General features: G+C 43.8%; 1 protein-coding gene across 1 annotated transcript in view; it reads left to right on the plus strand.

Annotated features, from left to right (window-relative positions):
• Nucleotides 1-20414, plus strand: part of POMT2 (protein O-mannosyltransferase 2) — a 331358-nt gene that overhangs the window by 24047 nt on the left and 286897 nt on the right. Inside the window, exon 2 of the mRNA XM_069208415.1 lies at nt 19784-19868. Within this exon, the coding sequence (XP_069064516.1) occupies nt 19784-19868 (85 nt within the window). The remainder of the gene's footprint in view (nt 1-19783; nt 19869-20414) is intronic.

Genomic DNA, 20414 nt, shown 5'->3' on the forward strand with positions numbered 1-20414 from the left:
TCTGTAACGGCTAGAAGTAGGAGGTGAGCATATTTAGGTACCAGCATGTTGCCTAACAACTATGTAGAGAGCAAAGAAAAGTACTTTCAGATTTACCCATGAATAGGTGTAGATCAATTCAACCTGAACAACGGTGAACATCACCGTCCCAGAGACAAAAGAGGGAACGTGAATTTGAGTATTTATGCAGAATATACATGAGAGAAAATAAAATGAAAAAGAAAAGTGGTGCCAATTTGAAACCGACCATACAGTTCGACTAGGCATACATAGAAAATGTGCTAACCATCCCAATTTAAGCAGCACATTCGAAAAAACTCCATGGGAGAGCGGTGCGGACACACCCACCCGGGAAAGGAGCGTGCATGTCGCAGGAGTGTTATTGTCTTTGTCAATGCCGTATGTGCGAGAAGGGCGCAGCAGTTAAAAGCCCCACAGGATGGCCGTGCCAGTGAAGTGTGCACCACAACTCAGAAAAGAAAATGTTTAATTAGAACTATGGACCATTCTAAATGACAAAAGCTAAACAAGGCACTGGTAGTAGTTAAAATAATATGATTAAGCGAACTTGTAAAGAAGAATGGCTTTTCTTTTGCCAGTGGTAAGAAAGAACAACTGCGTGACACTGAGTTAAGAAATGGACAGCACTTGGTGCACACACCCAGGTAGCTTCTGCTGTTAAAAACGGGGGAAAGTGCATCAAAAAGTAATTGATATAAATAAAGCACAACGTTTGCAGGGGTTGGAACAGGCCAAGCAGACCAAAAATGCACATGTAAAAGTGACAGTAGAAAAAACGAAACTAGTTTAAAGAAATAAATACAAACTATCATGATGAAAATAAAATCAACACCAGCAATGATTGCGTGTTTGTGCCCTGAGTGGGCTAAATGAACCTGGCAGAGAGGAAGAACTGAAACAGATTACATATCGGTGGTTATAGGTAAGCGACCATTTACATTCTTGACATCTTAGTGCGAGGGTAATTCTGGAGGATGCCCACTTGCTTGTTCATTGACGTGCCTGCAAATGTTATCAGTTGAGCATTGCTTGTTCTTAACCTATTCCAGTAAGGGGACATTGGAAGTGTTACACCTAATATGGTGTCTGTGCTGATACATGTCTTGATCTTTTCAGTCGTCTGGCAGATGTATATTTTGTTGCAGGGACACTATATTGCATACATTCTATTCAAGGAGTTGCAGATAGTATGGTCTCTAAGAAGGCACTAAATATTTACATGCAAAAAGATTTCAGTATTGTGACAATACAAGCACTGCCTTTGCCACATTTCTAATGTTTTAGGATGGGGTGACCCCAGCATGCACCTTGACTGAGCTCTGACAATTACACCCTATACATTCTTTACTCATTTAAGAGCGAACATTTGGTTTGGACCTGTCCTTCAAAAATATGAGTAGGTGCCAGTTTTGATATATTATTTTCTTAAATTGGTTACCTGCTCTAATTAAAGTGGATTCAAATATTAATCTTTCTACTCGTATCAATTTTTCACATTTGTCTCTGGAGTCTCCTGAGGTACCCTCTGTCTAATAATCTTTGGATTAAGGTTCAGATTCTGTGACATAATCCGATTTTCTTTTTTTTAAAAGAGCTCCTACATAGTGTGAGGTGTTGCCCAAATTGGAGTTTATCTCTAAGACTATGATGATTGTGATTTAGACTCTTAAGCAGTGAATTTCTTTAAGTGTGTTTACAAACTAATGTGGTGTAAAGCTAAATGTATTTGAGGTCATGGTGAATTGAACATCGGTTGTTGAGACAAACAAAACATTGCCAATCTAGATTAGAAACACATTGTCAACATATCTATTTCTTAAAATGAGATGCCGTCTATAAGAAATGGACGTGTCTCTGTGTTTCTGTTCCTAATTATCAATCAAATGGGTAGCTAGGTTCCAATGAAAGCTGTCTCCAATAGCCACACCTTTGATTTGATAATAAAAACCTTTAAGTAATTGAAAATATTATTAGTAAGCATAATCTCCATCGGGGAAACTATGAATGGTATGGGTCTCTTTACTGGACCAGAACGGTTGTCTCATAAGGTTCACTTACCTTTAAAACCTGTTGGTGGGAAATGTTAGTGTATGGTCAATGATATCCATTCTTACACTTTTGAAAGATGGATCTGTAATGTTGTTAATAAGGTCAGCGAAGTAGTGTACGTACACTGTTATTGATGGGAAAAATGATTTGATGAACATGTCTGTGTACTGACATAAAGATTCATGATTAGAACCAATCCTGAAATTATTGGGTAGCCTGGCAGATCCCTAAGCTGTTTTAGGATTTTGGGTAAAGTGTTAAAAGTCTGAATTTTTACATCTTTTGGAGAGGAATGCATGTGCATTTTCGCTCAAAAAGACCATTTTGTAGACATAATTTATCATTTTACGAACAACCACTATCTCACCTTAACTGCAGTGACTTGCCACTTTCTCGGGGGCCTCTGTGGTGGGCTGCAGTACATTATGACAGTGGTTCCCAACCATTTGACTCCTGAGGACCCCCACTGAATCATTACTGGAAACCGTGGACCGCCAAGCAACGTGTTCGATTTAAATTTCAAACTTTAAAACTGTAATTTTCAAAAAATACACAAACAAGTACACACCAAACACTCAAATTACTAACAATATAATTATTTTATATTGAAAAAATATACAAAATCGAAAAATTTTAATGACAAGTTTGGCACTGCATCTCGGCGACTAACTTCTCAATGTTTAGTTTTATTTAGGAAAGCTGAATCCTCCTGTCAGATTCAACATTGCCCAAGCAATTCCTGTTTTTATCTTTAGGTAAACAGAGCTGAGAAAGTTTTTTTCACAAAAATATGTGGTGGGGAGGGAAGTAAAACCTCATCTCTCCATAGCCTCTCTATCACATGTAATTAATTTGTTTTATAGCACCTTTCATACCAGTGTAGGGCGTCAGAGCACTTCACAGAGGAAAACAAGGTGTAGTATTCATGTAATCAACACTGGTAGGCATTTTCTAAGAGTGCTTGGTCTGGGGAAGCACAAACTCAGGATTCAGAACACAGCACAGTGGTTAACATTGACTTTAATAATAAGAATGTATTTCTATGCACTCAAACCATTTTTAGCAGCATAAGGAAAATGAACATCTAGGGAAAAAAAAACTTTCTAATTTGTGCCTTGCAGTTTGCTTGCAACTCCTTAAAGGCAGTTCATAGCTCACTGTGCTAGATTATGATTGTAACTTATGTACTGTACAGTAACAAAAGAAACAAAAGCAGTCACTCACTGTGCTATGCACATAAAATACCGTTCTTTGCCTGATACAGGTTCTTTGTAGCAGGTGTATTAACCATCTGTGCTACCTTGGAGTCAAAACTGCCATTAGACCAAACACCCATCTCTATCCAGCAAAAACATTAATCACTAGGGTAATCTTGGCGCTTTTATTTTTGTCTGAAAGCTTCTGGCTGGATGTACGAGGAAGTGTGCAGTGCTTTTAAAACTGCTCAAGGGAAGCAAGAAATATAAAAAAAAATGCAAGTGTTTGCCAGAGGAGAATTGCCTTCCTCCCAGCCCAGGTCTGTGAACCCCCTGGGAATGTGTCACAGACCCCTGGGGGTCCGCGGACCACAAGTTGTGAACCACTGCCTTATGACATTATGCTTGTAAGAGTCTTGTCTCTGTCATTTCATTATGGTCTTATGGTTTCACCTCCGAAAGGTGGGAGAATTGGGAAGAGGGTGATAAGCGGATAGGGAAATATAAGCAATCTGTCTGTTCTGTGTGTGGCAGAACCTTTTTAGTAAGTATTGTAACCTGGGTGTAGGTCTGATTGGTGTAGTAGGTTTAGGTATACTAGGGCGCAAGAGTTTCAGAAGCTCACAGCACCCCAATTATGCTTTCTTTCACTGCTTTATGGGGATCAGGGATTGCCATTTTTATCTGGGGCGGGTTTCTGGCATCATTAAATTGTCGGAATTCCTCATGTAAAAGTACAGTAAAAAGTAGGACAGAGTATAAGAGGGCACTGGGTCAGCCCCTTTGAGCTTCTGGCTTTTATCTGTTTCTCCTGGTTTACCATTGCTTGACTGTCATATTTTATTGATGGATACGTTAATATTTGTGTTCCCACTAGGGTTTGGTGATGCGACAACAAGGATGCCTTTTGTTGGACAGCAGGTGCTACATGACTTGTAGCTTATAAATGAGAACCGGTGAATTTTCTTTGACGTTTTTCACGTCGCTGAAACAAAAACATTTTAAATGATAATGAAAGGCTGTTTATGATTAGAAAATGCTGCTGTTTGAACGTTTCGGATTGTCATAAAGATACCACGCCAGTCACTGTTTTTAAATTTTTTTTTTTTTTTTTACTTTTCGCTCATTTTTTTCTGTAAGTAATGCTGTCAGATTTTTTATAGCATAGATATGCCTCATTTTGTTCACCATAGGTCTGGTGCGGAGCGCTGTCTTCTGTTTCCAATGATGTGCTAGCCTCACCCTGCCAGCTACTAAAAGGTGTGTGATTAGATGAGCCATCGGGGGCAACATAGGATAGATGTTATTGTCTCTTGGATGATCTAGTATTATGACCACACCATCTAGTGGGAGAACAATTCCCGTGATATTTTTGTAAAGTCCAGCCGGGCGCCCAATAATATTTTCCTGGTGGCCAAAACGTTTGGTCTGTGATGTGACTGAGGGCCGCACTGATGCCAACACGGTGGCTGTCGGGGGTGGCAGTCAGGTGGGTGTAGAGGAAGCTACAGATATACATCACGGAACCAAATTGTGTGATCCTAGCCAATCATTTTATTTCACTTTACCTCTCTTTGCTTCATTATCACATAAGTGGGCCTTAAAATATGACTACAGGATGTGTGCTGTAAAAAGCTTATCCTGTGTTTGATTTAATAAACTATGTTTTCATGTGTACGAGTAATACAGCCCACCCAAAGAGTGCACATAACGACTCACTTGCCTCTTAGTTCATTATTGGCACTGTTGTGAGTGCAGGGGGATGAGAATACATGTTTCTAAATGTGTGTTCGAAAACTGAAATAATATTTGTTTTTGCACTGATAATCTTATGTACTAAGGTGAAACGGTTCTGGGTGTTATTGTAATACACTCTCTGAATTCTAAAGATACTTTATCATACGTTTAGAGTTTTGCTGCAAGATGTCTTCAGAAATGAGGGTGTTCTTAAAGTTAAGCTCAGGACACCCTAGTTACTTCCTTTAACTTCAGTTATTCTTGAAATAAACACTTGCCCGTTTATTCAACATTTTTTATGTTTGTGCTGAGTCCAGTCCAGTGCTGATATTGACCGGGTGGCCGCATGTAAAGGTCAAGAGGTCCCCATGCGACCCCCGGGCTGTACTTTGAGTATCCCTGTCCTAAACTATGGCCCTTTTGACTCTGTAAAAAGCAGCCCTCGCTATCCTGGGCGACATTTCCCCTGCCCCCCAATGAAGCGTAGGAACCATGTTTATTGGTCTTTAAGAGATTGACCAGGAAATTGGAGTGTGAGAGTTTACGCCACACACACAAGTCATGGGAGAAAGTTCATTTTGATGCTGTTAGTCCGGACCAATCAAATTATGCGATTCCACAGCTTTTTCCACATAATTATTGATTTGCCAGATTTGCCACACAATAAATCATCTGCTGCATGGTCTTCAGACTTTCACAAATAAAATTGTTTTTAGATCAAACGGATTAAAAGTTACTAAAAACATGGCAACATGGATTTGCGAGCAGTGGAAGGCCCTTGGCAAAAATTAACTGTCCATCTTTTTTATTGCTTTTTTTCTGAATTTGAATGTTAAACTGTTACTAGTGAAGTGAAACCTTTTCCCAGACAGTAATACCATGTATAAATTTAAAAAACAATGAAGTAATAGTAACAAAAAATATGCTGCATAATTGAGTCAATGCTGCAGCATAATTGGGTGCACCCCTCGTGCATAATTCCACTGCCCCTACCATTAGTCCTAGCTATTAATGACAAAGGCCTCCCCACCTATCAATGTCAAGCTTTAAAAAGAGTATCCAACAAGAGTGCTCACATTACAATCATAGGGGGTGGTGCATTCAGTTAGCAGACATATTCCCAGATAGCGTAGGGGCCCTTCTGTGTTTAGGAAACCCGCTGAATAAGGCCAAGCCTCTCCCCCTGTGTTTGATCGCCACTCCCATCCCCAGTGAATTGCTGTAGTTAATGCAAAAACCCAATACTTTAGAAGAGGCCTCAAATTCTCTTTTGAGTGCAGTGATGGTTTTGGCCCGTTTGGTAAGGAAACATAGGGTCTCGTTGGCAAAAAACACAACTTTGCATTTCTTGCCTTTTACCTGGACACCCCTGATAAGCAGGTTGTCTTCAATTCCTTGAATCACGGGTTCTATCTCCAAGGTGAATATCAGTGGGATAGGGGGCAACCCTGTCTTGTCCCTCTCATCTGCCTAATGTGTTGTCAATAATGCCTGTTGATTTTAATAAACGGTTTTGGGTATACATAGTTAGCTATAATAAGAGAGATCATGATTGGCCCTATGCAGGTCTTGGAAAGGACCTTACAGGCATAGCTCCCTTGTTACCCTATCAGAGACCTTCTCTGTGTCCTGTGAGAGAAGGAACATTGTGGTATTTTATTTTATTATATTACACTAAGAGAGAGTATATGGGAGAAAGGGGAACAGAGGAAAAACACAACCGTACTCGACTCCCGAAAACAATACTAAATCACAACTGAGAGTACGGGGTTCTTGTAACGAAGGTGGGTCGGGAGTGTATCAATTGTAGCACTAGACCACTTGTGATCCTCAACTAGAGGCGAAATGTGGGTGACCTGTGGTGTGGTGTGTGGTCTGGAAGGGGGATTTCCTTTACGGACTAGGTGGTCACACACACTATATAGTGTCATGCTTCATCATATGACCACCTAGCCCCACCCAGGTAGGACAGTGCCACCTGGGCGGACTCAACCTCACTGTTAAAAGAACAGGAGGGAGTGCGTAAATTAATTTAATTTCTGGAAAAGGGATCCAGCTATGCTAGGAAATAAAAACACCTACTCAGATACCCGTGTGAATTTTAATAGAGGGTTCTGTGTGGTGTGATTAAAAAGGACTGGGGAACCGGTGTGAGAGCAATGACTCACAAGGTCACCTATCTAAAGGAAGTAGCCGACATGTTTCTGCCCTTAAAATTGAGCTCTGTAAGGTCTCTGGGCATTCATCAGGGTGTTGGATCCCTGTTGCATATGCTTCATGAGCGCTGCATAAATAATAACACTAGAAAGGGTAAAGGAGGGGCCTACCTTTACCAATGGAATACCTGGGGAGGACCTACAGTAAATGGTATAAAACAGACCAAAAATGACAGTGATAAGGTAATACACAGCAAACCACAGCACACGTGACATAATTCATGCAAGACGCAGGAGTTCTGGTTGCATTTTAAGCATAACAATCACATCAATACTGGCTTTGCGCACAGATATGTGGAGGACAACAAGCAAGGGAAGGCAATTTCTTACCCTAACAACAGAGGCTAGTGGCCTCTGGTATCCCGGAGAGGGAGCGTCCCCTTATAGTCAGACTCTAAGGTTCGAGGAAAAAAGACAGAAGGGAAGAACCCACATGAAGGTAGACGGTGAAATACAAAAAAGAAAGAAAAATACAAAAAAGAAAAGAAAAAACAGGTCTCGAGTGAGTGGAGTGAAAGGAGGAAAAAAGGAAGGAGGGGAAAGGGGCATCTATCAGGGTCCAGAAAAGGAATGGCCAGAGTGACCTAATCGAGAGTGGAGGCAGGGAGAGACAGAGACACGCGGCACACACAGATAAGGTGAATAAAGGGGAGGCTGAATCAGGGAAAACAGAAAGGATAGAGCAAAGGAGAGCAAAACGTGGAGATAATAGAGGGCAATCCATAATAGAAAAAAAGGGGGAAAAAGCGGGGAATGGTGAAAAACAAAGAAGGAAGATGGAAGGAGTAAAAAAGAGGAGAAGGAAAGCCAAGAAAGAAAGGGAAGAAAATGAGAAAAAAAGAAGAAAGAAAGAAAAAAAGAGAGAGTAAGAAAGAAGTGAGGGAAAAGGCAAGAGGTCTCTTATCTGTGAATCCAACGTTGGCTGACTCACTGCATCAAAGGTGGGCGCTCTCTGTGCGCCTATACCGACCTCTCCTCAGGACCGCTTGAGTGAAGTGGCCTGTTTGAGGTTGGTAGATATAGTGGTAATAATTAGGTGAGATGAGATACAGCTGCTGGCAATTACCGTTGCGACCCGGGTGCGGGCTGTGGGTGGTACCGGAAGTGCTAATGACGTTCCTTCGTTGTGGATATTAGCTTTCTCCCCCCCCCCCCTCCTTCACCCCCCTTCCTCTTCAATCTACAGGTAGCCGGGGATCTCCCGATCCCCTAGCTCATCCTGCTCCGCCGCCGGGAAACTACGTTTCCCAGCGACCCGTGCGGGATGGGCGTCACTCCCCAGCGCCATCCCCGCACGCAGGGTGTTTCCGAGCCTCGGCCGCCCATTGTGGCGTCCTTACCGAGGTCGGCAACTCTACTATTCCCTGCACACGCGAGGGCAGAGTCACTTCAGGGCGCTCCCTCGTCGCGCATGGCCGCTCCCGGTCCCCGGCCTCACCGGGTACGGCCGGGCCAGACTTTGCTAATATCCACAACGAAGGAACGTCATTAGCACTTCCGGTACCACCCACAGCCCGCACCCTGTTGTCAGGAGGCAGCATCTGGATCCCTGGGCCATGGGGATCTGGGACCGTGTCTGCAGAGTAGCCATGGAATACAAGAATCTGTTCATTTCTTTATCTTTCAGGGAGGCAGAGTGATGCAGAGGGCAAGAAAGGGGCATGGCTATTGCTGTCCAGTTAAAGGGGGATTAGGAGGCGAATGCCATTTCCTGCAGATGTCCTGCAAATAGCAATAGCAGTATCATAAGAAATGGAATTTGGGGTGTAGGTACACTCAGACCAAGTTTATATATCTATTGTCGTCTGAAACTGTTGGTCGTTGTTCTCATTCACAATTGCAACTCTATCTATGTGATGCTCTCTTGGCTTTGGGCATGAGAGGCATCCCCCAAGCTGATGATCTGGTGTGTTCGTCAGGGCCACCCTAGCTATGCACAAGGATGGATCCAGCATTCCCAGTATTTTGCGAGCTTTGGCTGGACGGAATACAACATAGTCTTTTTTTCCACAAAAGTGAAAAAAGTGTGTGAGGGGGTGTCCACATACATAAGATACTGATTTTTGTCAGAGGGCTGATATGAACACTTTACGTTTCAGTGAAGTCAATGGCGACAAGCCCTAGAAGAGTGCAATTTTATCACCTTCGAATGCTCTAGAGCCTAATTTTGCACTTCAGTCATTATATTTTCTTTCAATTTGAAGAAGAACTGGCTAGTTAGGACATCCAGGAGCAGTTTTTAGCAGATTTGGTAGGAAGTATAGACGTGATGCATGTGTTCTAAAAGTAAGTCTGCTCCTTCAGTGCTGGGTACAAATTGATGGAAAAGATCTTTGATGTGCTGTTCTGGCTCTGTGTTTGGGTGCCCAACATTGATTCCCATAATAGTATGTATCCAAATTATATTCTCTCCATCCTCAAGCATGGTGAAGTCGAGTCTCTTTGTTGTAGGTTCTTGTCCAGGTCAGCTATGGATCTGGCAAAGTCTTGTCACCAGGTCGACATTTCAGATTTAGTTTCTTGCAAGAGTAGTTGGATGTGGGCTGTAGTGGCTGGCGTCTTTGTTGCCTGTTCATCCATCACCACAGCTGTTACTGATCTGTCAGGAGCAGCCCTAGAACCCAAACAGTTGGTTTAATCTCTCTTTTGGGATTGTATCAAGCCTTTATAAGATGGGGTTTTGACCCCTTTGGACTTAAAGACAAAATATGCTGTATAGATCAGTACGATCTTCTGGGCTTCTATTTAGTGGAAGCAGAGTGAGCTCTAATTTCAAGTGGAAAATCATGACGGCTGGGGTAATTGCGGAAGGATCCTGTACTCACATCCTTCTTGAGGGCTTATCAAGTTTACTAGATTTGCCTGATTGGTTCATTCATAAGCCACTTTAAAGCAGGGTTGTCGAGTTTGCCTTCCGTGCAAAATGGCTTACAAGAACATACGAAGTCCCAAGCAGCAAGAAGGTGTTAAAGTCCTCGATGTAATTACGCCAGATTTATTTAGTGTCCTCCTACTTACATCATTTCTTTAGCTAAGGGTCTGTCCAGGCATACAGACAATCTGCTTAGGTGAGGCCCCCTCTGTCAGCTTTCCGATGAGTCTCTGCCTATTTTAGCCTGGCTCTCATTTGTGTCCTCTTTCTTCATCAGTCCTATGGCTCGAGTTGACAGTACTGGATGTAGGTGAGGGGATGCTAGTCCACTCTGAGGTCTCAGTCCTCTTGGGCCTGCACCCTCATCTCCCGCAGGATAAGGTGGCAAGTGGGGAGGGTTGGGGGCACTTCCCACTCACCCCATAACACCTTTTAAGCGCTCTTCCAGGGACGAACGGCCTCCGATGCCCTGCACCCATCTGCGGGTGTCATTTTAAATCGTCTCAGGGCCAATTGTCTTTGTTTTAAAGAATCTCAGCATCTCACGGGAGCCACCTTGGTGGGCCCTCTTTCAGTGGAAGGGTTCTTTTCAGTTAGTTTTCAGCTCCTGCAAACTATTTAGGAGTCACCAGGACATCCTCCAGGCCCCTAGCACAGATTTCGAGAAGACCTCAGCCAGGTGTCTCTCCTGGCCCTCGCCCCGGCCACTCCCCACAGTGCTGTGGTGTCGCACTTAGAGCGCACCAATAACGAGACTGAGACAGTGCTTATGTAGCAGCACACACCAGGAACTGCATCACCGCAGTTCCGACTTTATTATATACTTGTGCTCTGCGCCCCTCCCGGACATGCAGAGCACGCTACACATTCGAGGAGAGCCCGAATGGCTCTCCGAAAGCTCTCTACATCCCTCCCATGTTTTACTTCACACGGACAAGAATCATTTGTGAACTTACAACACCCAGACGAACATTAGCGCACAAACCCCAACAGGGGTGAAAGTGATAGTGGAGATAAAAGAAAAAGAACTATAATACTGAATAAAAGAATCCAAGAAAACCCATTTTCCCATACAGTAACACGGTTCACTTTAACCGCCGGTTATCTCTTCAGTCAACAATATCGGGCGTCATCAATGTTCAGTCACGGAAAATGTTAATGACAATGTGAATATGACACGGCTCCCACACGGCCTGCTTTACAGACAAAATCTCTCAGCTGGCTGCTGGGGGCAGGATTTGGGCGTAAATCATACCTTGAATTTCTGGCACGTAAACCCCCTTGTCCAGGAGCATCAAACGGCATGGCTTGCTCAACCACCACCGGCCCGGGACACTCACCGTCTCTTCTGGTCTATTCAGCGAGCCACTCATGACGTCCTCCAGCTCTCCTTCTTCTTCTGCAGGGACACCAACACCAGCTTTGCGAAAGTGTGACACATTTCGTGTCACTCTCCGTCTTCCTCTGGCTGCCGTTATCATTGCTCCTTGTACGCCGATGACCTCCCAGACTTCAGGTTCGAACGCTGTTTGGAATTTTCCTCCTCGTCTCCGACTTTTCACTACCACTCGATCACCTTCCCGAAAGTCTCGATATTTGGCTCTTCGTTTTCGACTAGCTTTCTGATTTGTAATTTCCCGTCGTCTCTGAGTGGCCTTCACATCCAACACAGGTGGTTTCCACCTTGGACCGGCTGGGATACAGTCATGTGGAGAAACCTTGAACATCAAAGCAGAGGGGGCACACCCAGTGGTGCTATGCGGTGTTTGACGGTATGCACTCAAAAACTGCTGCAGGCACTGCTCACTTTCCTCCCTTTGCTCAACTCCAGTCCTGAGAGCCCTATTCAAAGTTCGCATAAATCTCTCAACGTCACCATTCGCCTGAGGCCAATACGGCATGATCTTACGATGACGAATAGCCAACCCATCAAGATACGAACAAAACTCTTGCCCCTGGAATGGAGGCCCATTGTCTGTCCTGATTTCATCGGGTAGCCCGAACAATGCAAAAGTCTTCTGAAGAACTGGCCGCACATTTTCAAACGCCGTAGACGCTATGACCTCAACCACAGTGAATTTGGTATATGAATCTATCATGACGACAGTCAGCCTCCCATCCGGAAAACTCCCAAAGTCCATGCTCACCTTTGTCCATGGTTTCAAAGTGGCTGGTTCGGTCACCACCGGGCAACTTGGCGGTTCCGCGGATGTGATGATACAGGAGTGACACTTTGCCACCATTTCATCAACTTGGCTGTCCATCCCCGGGAACCACACTTTGGCACGCAACCTGGCTTTTGTTTTGGCAGCACCTTGATGCCCTTGATGAGCCAATTCGATCACCTGAGACCATAGACACTTCTTCCCCTCAGGATCAGCCCGTCACTATCTGTAGACAATTCATCCCGCACCTTCCATATGCCCTGCATGGCCACTTTCTGGTCTGAGCTGGATGCATTTGTTTTTTCTAGAAAGCGTTTCCATTTCTTATAACACAACGCCTCCTTCACTTGAATCAGTACCGCATCATCCCTGGTAGCGTTCACAATGTCGGTTATGAGAAGAGCATTGGGACATGCCGATTGCACGACCATGCTGACAAAAACCTCAGTGCTTTCTTCATCTTGTTCTTGGTGAGAATCAAATACCTCAGGAGATGGATGGTGAGACAGATAGTCTGCCGGATTGTTAGCCCCAGGTCGACAAATGACTGTAAATCGATAAGGCTGAAGCAGAACAGTCCATCGTTCAATCCTCGGAGGAGCTAGACGTGGGCTACCCGCAAACAAAGAGACTAACGGCTTGTGATAAGTTACTACTTGAAACGCATGTCCATACAGATACAAATGAAAATGCCGGCATGCCCACTGAATAGCTAGAGCTTCGCGCTCAATCTGCGCATATCGTGTTTCAACTGCCGACAAAGCCCGACTGGCATATGCAACAGGAATCCACTCTTGATGTCTTTGCTCTTGAAGAAGACCAGCCCCAAGCCCGACAGGGCTTGCATCCACCACCACTTCTGTCTGCCTACCGGGGTTAAAATAAGCCATGGTTGACCTATCCAACAACGCTGCCTTAATGTCCTCGAACGACTTGTGTGCTTCGGGAGTCCACTCCCAGCGGCGTTGCCCTTTTGTGAGTTGTCGAAGAGGCTCTGACATGGTGGCAAGCTGTGGTATAAACCTCCCACAATACGTGGCCATCCCCAAGAAGCTGCGGACTTCCGTGGGATTTTGTGGAATTGGGGCTTGACGAATCGCTCCAGCCTTCCGAGGATCCACCTGTAAACCATCTTTTGAAAAGATGTAGCCAAAAAATTCTACCAACGTTTGATAAAAGGCACACTTCTTTTTGTGAAGGGTCAGTCCAGCTTCCACTAGTCTCTTTAACGTCGCTCTTAGATGATGATGATGTTCTTCCCTCGTCCGGGAATGTATCAGGATGTCATCACTCAAATTGATTACCCCCGGTAATCCGGACAAAGTCTCTCGGATAGCATTCTGGAATACCTCGGCAGCCGAGGACACCCCAAAACTAAGCCTCTTATATCTCCGTTGAAACGGTGCTCACAAGGAAGAGATCCATAGGAAAAGGGCGCTCACAGAAAGTCCATATAGTGATAATGAAAAATATTAGTGGCACAGTGCACCTGGCAAGAGGATCTTCCTTAGTCCTCCAATGTTTCAAGGGAAACTGACAGTGACAAAACAAATGTCAGGGCACTCATGAATCCATACTTATAAGTTAGTAATATATCCAATCTTCATTGTATGATGACAACCATCTTGAGTAGGTCTCAAAATCCACATTTATTTATGATGTATAGAGTTCAAAACAAAGATCGTCTTTGAAATTAAAGCATTATGTAGTAGACATGGCCAATAATTTTAATAGCCACCACAGCCAAAACGTGTTTCATCCTATGAGGATATGTTCTCTTAGGGACTTCATCAGGGCTTAACTTCAATTTATAGTGTATTGCGCAAATAATCCTCTAATAATAAGTGCTTGACCTTAATATACTATAATCATTCACAATCAATAACGATTTGAAGTCATCACCATGCGTACCTATCAAATCCTGGTTATTTAAATCTACATCTTATATCTCCGTAGCCCTACATGCGTCGAGAAAGTGGTGATGTTCCTGCTCTCAGGATCTAGCTCCAGCTGATGGTAGCCAGCATTCAGATCTAGTTTTGAGAACCACTGCGCCCCATTCAGATCAGCTATAATGTCATCCATAGTAGGCGTTCTGTGTCTCTCCCTTCGAATAGCTTTATTAGGCAAGCGCATGTCTACGCAGAGACCAATAGTCCAGGCTGCTTAGGTTTTGGCGCTATCACCAACGGTGAGACCCAGGGCATAGGCCCATCTACCTTTTCAATTACTCCTTGGTCTTCAAGCAGTTGTAACTCCTTTTCGACGGCAGGCCGCAAGTGGAATGGCACCCGACGATGCCTCAGGGCCACGGGAACAACGCTCGGATCTATGTGAAGTTTGACACGCCTTCCCTTTAACCGCCCCAACCCCTCAGAGTTGTGGAAATTCACTGAGGAGACGTTCTCCCTGAGAGTCATACACTTGGCGTGCGAAGAATACCAGCTCTAAATCTTCTGCCGTGTGACACCCTAACAGAGTACCTTGATCTCCTGATACCACATAGAATTTTGCCTTTGCTGACCGATCCCCACTGGTCACCGACACTTCCACAGTTCCTTTTAGAGGCAAAGGCTCTCGTCCACCATAGTTATATATCCTGGTGGCAGTCGGGGTGAGTGGTGGTATTGGGTTCAATTGCTGATACAAAGTCTCATCCATCACGTTGACAGAGACTCCGGTGTCAATCAGTACTGATGTCAACGTGCCATTGACTTGTACATCACTCATGGGAGGCGGTCTTTTTCTTTGTTGCCTCCCGCCCGCGAATGCAATCACAAAAATGTCCTCTTCCTCATCTTCCTCAAAGACAGGGCTCCCTGCTGTTGTGTGGTCTCTCACCTCCTCAGCACTCTTGGATACACTCCTGACGTTAGCATCATTTCCTTTTTGATCCCCTTGCTTATTTTTCCTTGACCTGCACACTTTTGCAAAATGATTTGCTTTACCACAACGGTTGCAAGACTGTCCTTTTGCCGGGCATCCCATGTTAGCTCGGTGTTCGTAACCACAGCTCCCACAAACACGTTCCCTGGGTCTGGCGAGGTTTGGCCTACGCGGCATTGTCGAGCGTGCCTGAATAACATCTACCTGCTCTTCCTTCACTTGGACTGAACGGGTAGACGACGCTGCAGCTAACGACTGACCTCTGACAGCCGCCATTGCATCTGCCCGCACCGCAGACAGTTCATTGGAGCGTGCAAGAATTAGAATTTCGTCAAGGGACATGCCCTGCTGTCGAAGAATAAGCTTGCTTAAGGCGTTGGACCTGCAACCCTGTATAATCTGAGCCCGGATCTCTTCTTGCTGGTTAAGCCCCGTGCACAAACTCGCTAGCTTTCTTAATCTGGCGTAAAACATGTCCATCGACTCAACTTCCGTTTGTTGTGCTTGTCTAAGTTTGAACCTTTCATAGTCGGAGTAAAGTTGAGGATCAAAATGTCTATTTAAAGCGGTTACAGCTGCATCAAAATCAAATTTGTCCCCTGTGTCTGGAAGGGAATCAAACAGCTCTTGCAGTTCATCTCCACCCATCAGCAACATTAAAGACCTTCGTACTGCGCCATCCGTTTCCCTAGTGGCACAAAAATAGTTGTCTAGTCGATTTATCCATAGGCGCCATCTTGGCGCAGCAGTAGCCGGATCAATCAGTTAACTAAACGGGGGTAACAATGTGACTGAAGAATGAACACTGTTATTTACCTGCGCCGGGAGCTGGAGATTTCCTGGTGGTCGTGGCGCATTTGCATTTTCTTGTTGTGGAGCACTCATGTTGGCACTCTCCCAATACACTCGTTTAAACGCTTAAAGATTTTTTTTTCTCAGCTTGTGGTTTTTTTTCTACTTTTCCTTACTGCTAATGTGTTTTAATTATTCTTGTCCTTTTCCTTTTCTTTTCTTTTGAATCAGCTTTTTTTTTTCAGTTGTGCTTTTTTGTTTTTTTTTGCAGGCCTCTGTTAACTGGCTCTGGTCTGGAGCCCTAGGCTTCACACAGCCTCCGGTGCCGGTATGGAGGGACACGCCCCTTCTCCAATCCAACCGATGAAGCCTCCAGGCTTCACTCACACTATCGGCGTTTGATGTTGCTGCTGCTAAGCAACAAAACGCCTGTATTTACGAGCGCTCCGCTCGCATGGAACAGCTCCCCTGGGGCGTGGCTCACCTCCCTCCTTCTTCCCGAGCAGGAAGCCGGGCCGCAAGCTCTCCAGGCCAGCAATCGACGATCAGGCATGAGGCGAACAGCGCCTCTGACGCCGTTTTCTCCGCCTCTGCACTACACCCTCGACGGTAAGGCAGCACAGAGGGGGGGGAAAACCCTTTATTGTATTTTTGAACTCGCGGAATAGAAAAAACTCGTCGCCAATGTGGTGTCGCACTTCGAGCGCACCAATAACGAGACTGAGACAGTGCTTATGTAGCAGCACACACCAGGAACTGCGTCACCGCAGTTCCGACTTTATTATATACTTGTGCTCTGTGCCCCTCCCGGACACGCAGAGCACGCTACACATTAGAGGAGAGCCCGAATGGCTCTCCGAACGCTCTCTACAAGTGCGTCAATTTTGATGAAAAACCGCTAAATCAAAATGGAATATAAAACAAAGGAGGTCTTTCCTATTGTTGCTGGCTTCACAGAGTACTTCTTTTATAAGAACTGTAATATTTTATTACCATATCCGTCAGTGCCAACAATAGAGGACAGTGTGAAAGCACATGATTTACTTTCTGTTTCGTTATTTTATTTAAAAAAAAAAAAAAATTGGGGGGTGGGGGGGTGGGAGATGGCTGTCTTTCAATATAACCGTATATTATTTAACCACTCAACGTTAGTCCTACAATACCCACCTTAACATTCCATCTCTACCTACTTATCATACCTACCACACTTTATGTGTTTTATCTAGCTACAATATACAAAACATTATCTGCCAAACCTATACCTTTTCTTCCATATGTAATCTAGCATACCTAACATATCTTGCCTCCCAAACAGACATATGTATCACATATATATAATTTCTAAACTGTTTGCACTGTATAACAAACTAACATTCACACAACTTCTTACAAACTAACAGACGCCAAGCGTAATACTTTACAGTCGGGACATATTTCAAGTAGCTAACCTATTTCTTATAATACATTTCCACCTCTGCTTCTACTTAAATAACTTTGTACTATTGCATAGTTCAAAGATTTGCACTTTTAAACCAAATGCACGAAGTAGCAATATTTAAATAAAAATGAATTTGCGCTCTGTTCCCTTTTATATGTCTTACAAACCGATATTAGTATTTTTTGTTCAAACCTTATAAGTACCCATATGTGCAATTGTGCAACAAAAATAATATATATACCCTAGAACCTCCTGCTAGAGCAACAGTTTTAACAAAGCTAACCATTACTACAAACCACATAATTGCCAATGCGTGTCCTCACTTGTATTGGGAAGCAGGACACCCATTCATCAACACAGACTAACGAGAGGGACACATGATGGTGTAGTTTAATTGCTTATTTACAAATATAGCCTCATACTATCACCTTCTCTCCTCTCTAAGACCTATTTCACTGCTAGCTTGAGTACTGGGGAACCAATCTGAGTGTTGTATTACAGGGTTTTCATCTTCTACTGCAGCAGGTATGGGGTTCTCTAACTTTGATTGCTTCTTCTCTATCAAAGTGTCTGTCTCCACCATCAGGAAGACCCCAGAGTAGGTAGAGAAAAACGCAGTTGCAAAATAAATCATTGGTCATTACTACCAAGCAGACCTGCAAACTAGAAATATACCCAGTGGGAGTAATTCTTCAGACATGCATAGTCTTTCTACTATGCAGAAGCATGTGTCAGGACATAATACTTGCCTTAAATTGGAAGGTTGCCACCATTTGGGTCGTGGATATTCACAGGGCTGGAGGAACTACATCTAGCGGAAAATCCACCATCTGCCAAACCGGAAGATTGGCGAATATACTGCCAAAGGCATGGATTGTAAATCGTTTCAAATTCATATACTCCTCTAAATAAGCCTCAAATAAGATTAAAAAAACATCAGTGGAAGGAAAAACACGTGGTTTTCAGTTTATGTAAATTCAGGGAAACTGTTTCACAAGACTTCCCAACTAGCTTGTTAAAACAACATATGTTACTCCTTTATTGTAACCCCTAATTTGGCGTTAAAATCAAAATAGTGAATGAATTTCATGTTTGTCAGTTATGCTGCGTGGTGGTTTAGCACCGTTTTTGTTAAGTGTTATGATGTGTCTTTCTTTATATTCTTTGCGACTTAGTCCTTTGTCCTGCATATTCAGAGTTCTCCTGTTGGACAGCACCAAACACTTACCCCATAGATTCATTAAAAACTGTCTGACTGCATTCTGATGAATCTTGTTATCCCTATTGAACTCTGATCACGTGGGTTTTAATCTGTGCAGTGAAATCGAGTATTACTGCACAAAGAGCAGGCCGGACATTTATATAAGCCTAAGGCTCTCACATTATGAGCATTTAGTCAAGCTCATAAATAGGAAAGTTCGTATCTCTAGTCACCAGCAGCCTTTTCTCTCTTCTTCCCCCTCTAGTTTGACAAGCACTGCACCATTAAGGGTGTTACATACATACATACACATAAATTTAACCATCATCCATACAGATGGTTGTTGCCACTACAGTAGGTAATACCATGGTTGACACAAGTCAAGTGAAATACTGTAAGCCTTTAAGCTCCCATGGGACACTTTCAGGAAAGTCCCACTCCATAGTTCATCTCCCATAGATTAGATAGGTGGTGGAAGACCCACCTACTGCAGGGGAAAACCCCCACTCTACAGAGCACATCACCCACACCTACAGTGGCCGAGGGGAGTTGGATGCCCCACCCTAGAGAGCCCCTGAGGGTTCTCATCTACAAATTGTAGCCCACAACCTGCTCTTGAGAACCTAGTATGATGAGGCCAAGGAATTTCCAAATACTGTACGATATAAATCGTTTACCATGACTGCCCTAGAGCTCCTATTTTGTTCCCCCGCCTAGCTGCATTATGCACCAAACATGTCCCTGGTCTCCTCAGGTGTCCTTGCACAGTTTTTAAATGAAACTCAGAATTCTTCCACTGATTGGCCCACATCTGCTCATAATGTCTGAAGAGAATCTTCCTGTGACTGTAGACAGAAAAGAGCAGTGAAAATAATCCAAGTCATCACCTTGCTGTGTCCGCTCACGGACACCCACAAATGCCATGGTACTTCAGGGCCTCTAGCTGCGTTGATTTGAGGACAATGAAAACATGATGAATCCCAGTCTGGGTCTGAGGGACCCTTGTGACAGTTCAAGGTCTTGTTGGAAACGTTACTGGGATGGCTGTGGGCTACGGAGTTCATCAGCTATTAGTTAGATGTTGTCAGTGATTTACACACACACTTCCAAACAACCCCCCGAAGCTGTTATACAAGCCTCTCTTCTAGGGCATGAATATCTTAATGAGTGTTAAATTCATGCTGTTTATTCGCTTCTTTCTTTGTTTCAGCTGGGATGAGACTCATTTTGGAAAGATGGCAAGTTATTACATAAACAGGACATTTTTCTTCGATGTTCACCCACCTCTTGGAAAGGTGAGTAGATGCTGTCTGTGTTGTACTGTGTTTAATGGTAATAAAGCAAAGAGTAGCATGCCTAACCCAAGGGGTTTCAGGTTACTGATTATTGTTAGGTGGCTATTCAAAAAAGTTCAAACTATAGCTATAGTACAGAAGAGACAAACAGTATTGAGCATTTATATTTACTTACACCCAAAAAGCATGCGACACAGAATGCCTTTTAATACTTTGTAAATGATGGTAACGTGAGACTGTGTGATAGTGTTACTAAACTAGGCTATTTATTAATGCTGTATAAACAAGGACTTACATGGAGGAATTACTGCTCTTTATAATTTTATTATTTTCCCTTTTTAAATCTGATTGTTTTACTTTAAGGTTACAAATGTGGGAGTGGAAGTAACAGAAATGTTTCCCTGTGCAGTATATTTTGGACAACTTGTCAGTTTTACTGCCCACCCTTTGTGGTCAGAGCCTGTCCTCACTGAACATCTGCTAACCCTTTCCCCCTGCATTCCATAATTTTTGCTACCTTGCTTGCTGGAGACACTGTGGTGGATT

Source organism: Pleurodeles waltl, chromosome 9, assembly GCF_031143425.1.
Source record: "Pleurodeles waltl isolate 20211129_DDA chromosome 9, aPleWal1.hap1.20221129, whole genome shotgun sequence".
Taxonomy (NCBI): Eukaryota; Metazoa; Chordata; class Amphibia; order Caudata; family Salamandridae; genus Pleurodeles; species Pleurodeles waltl.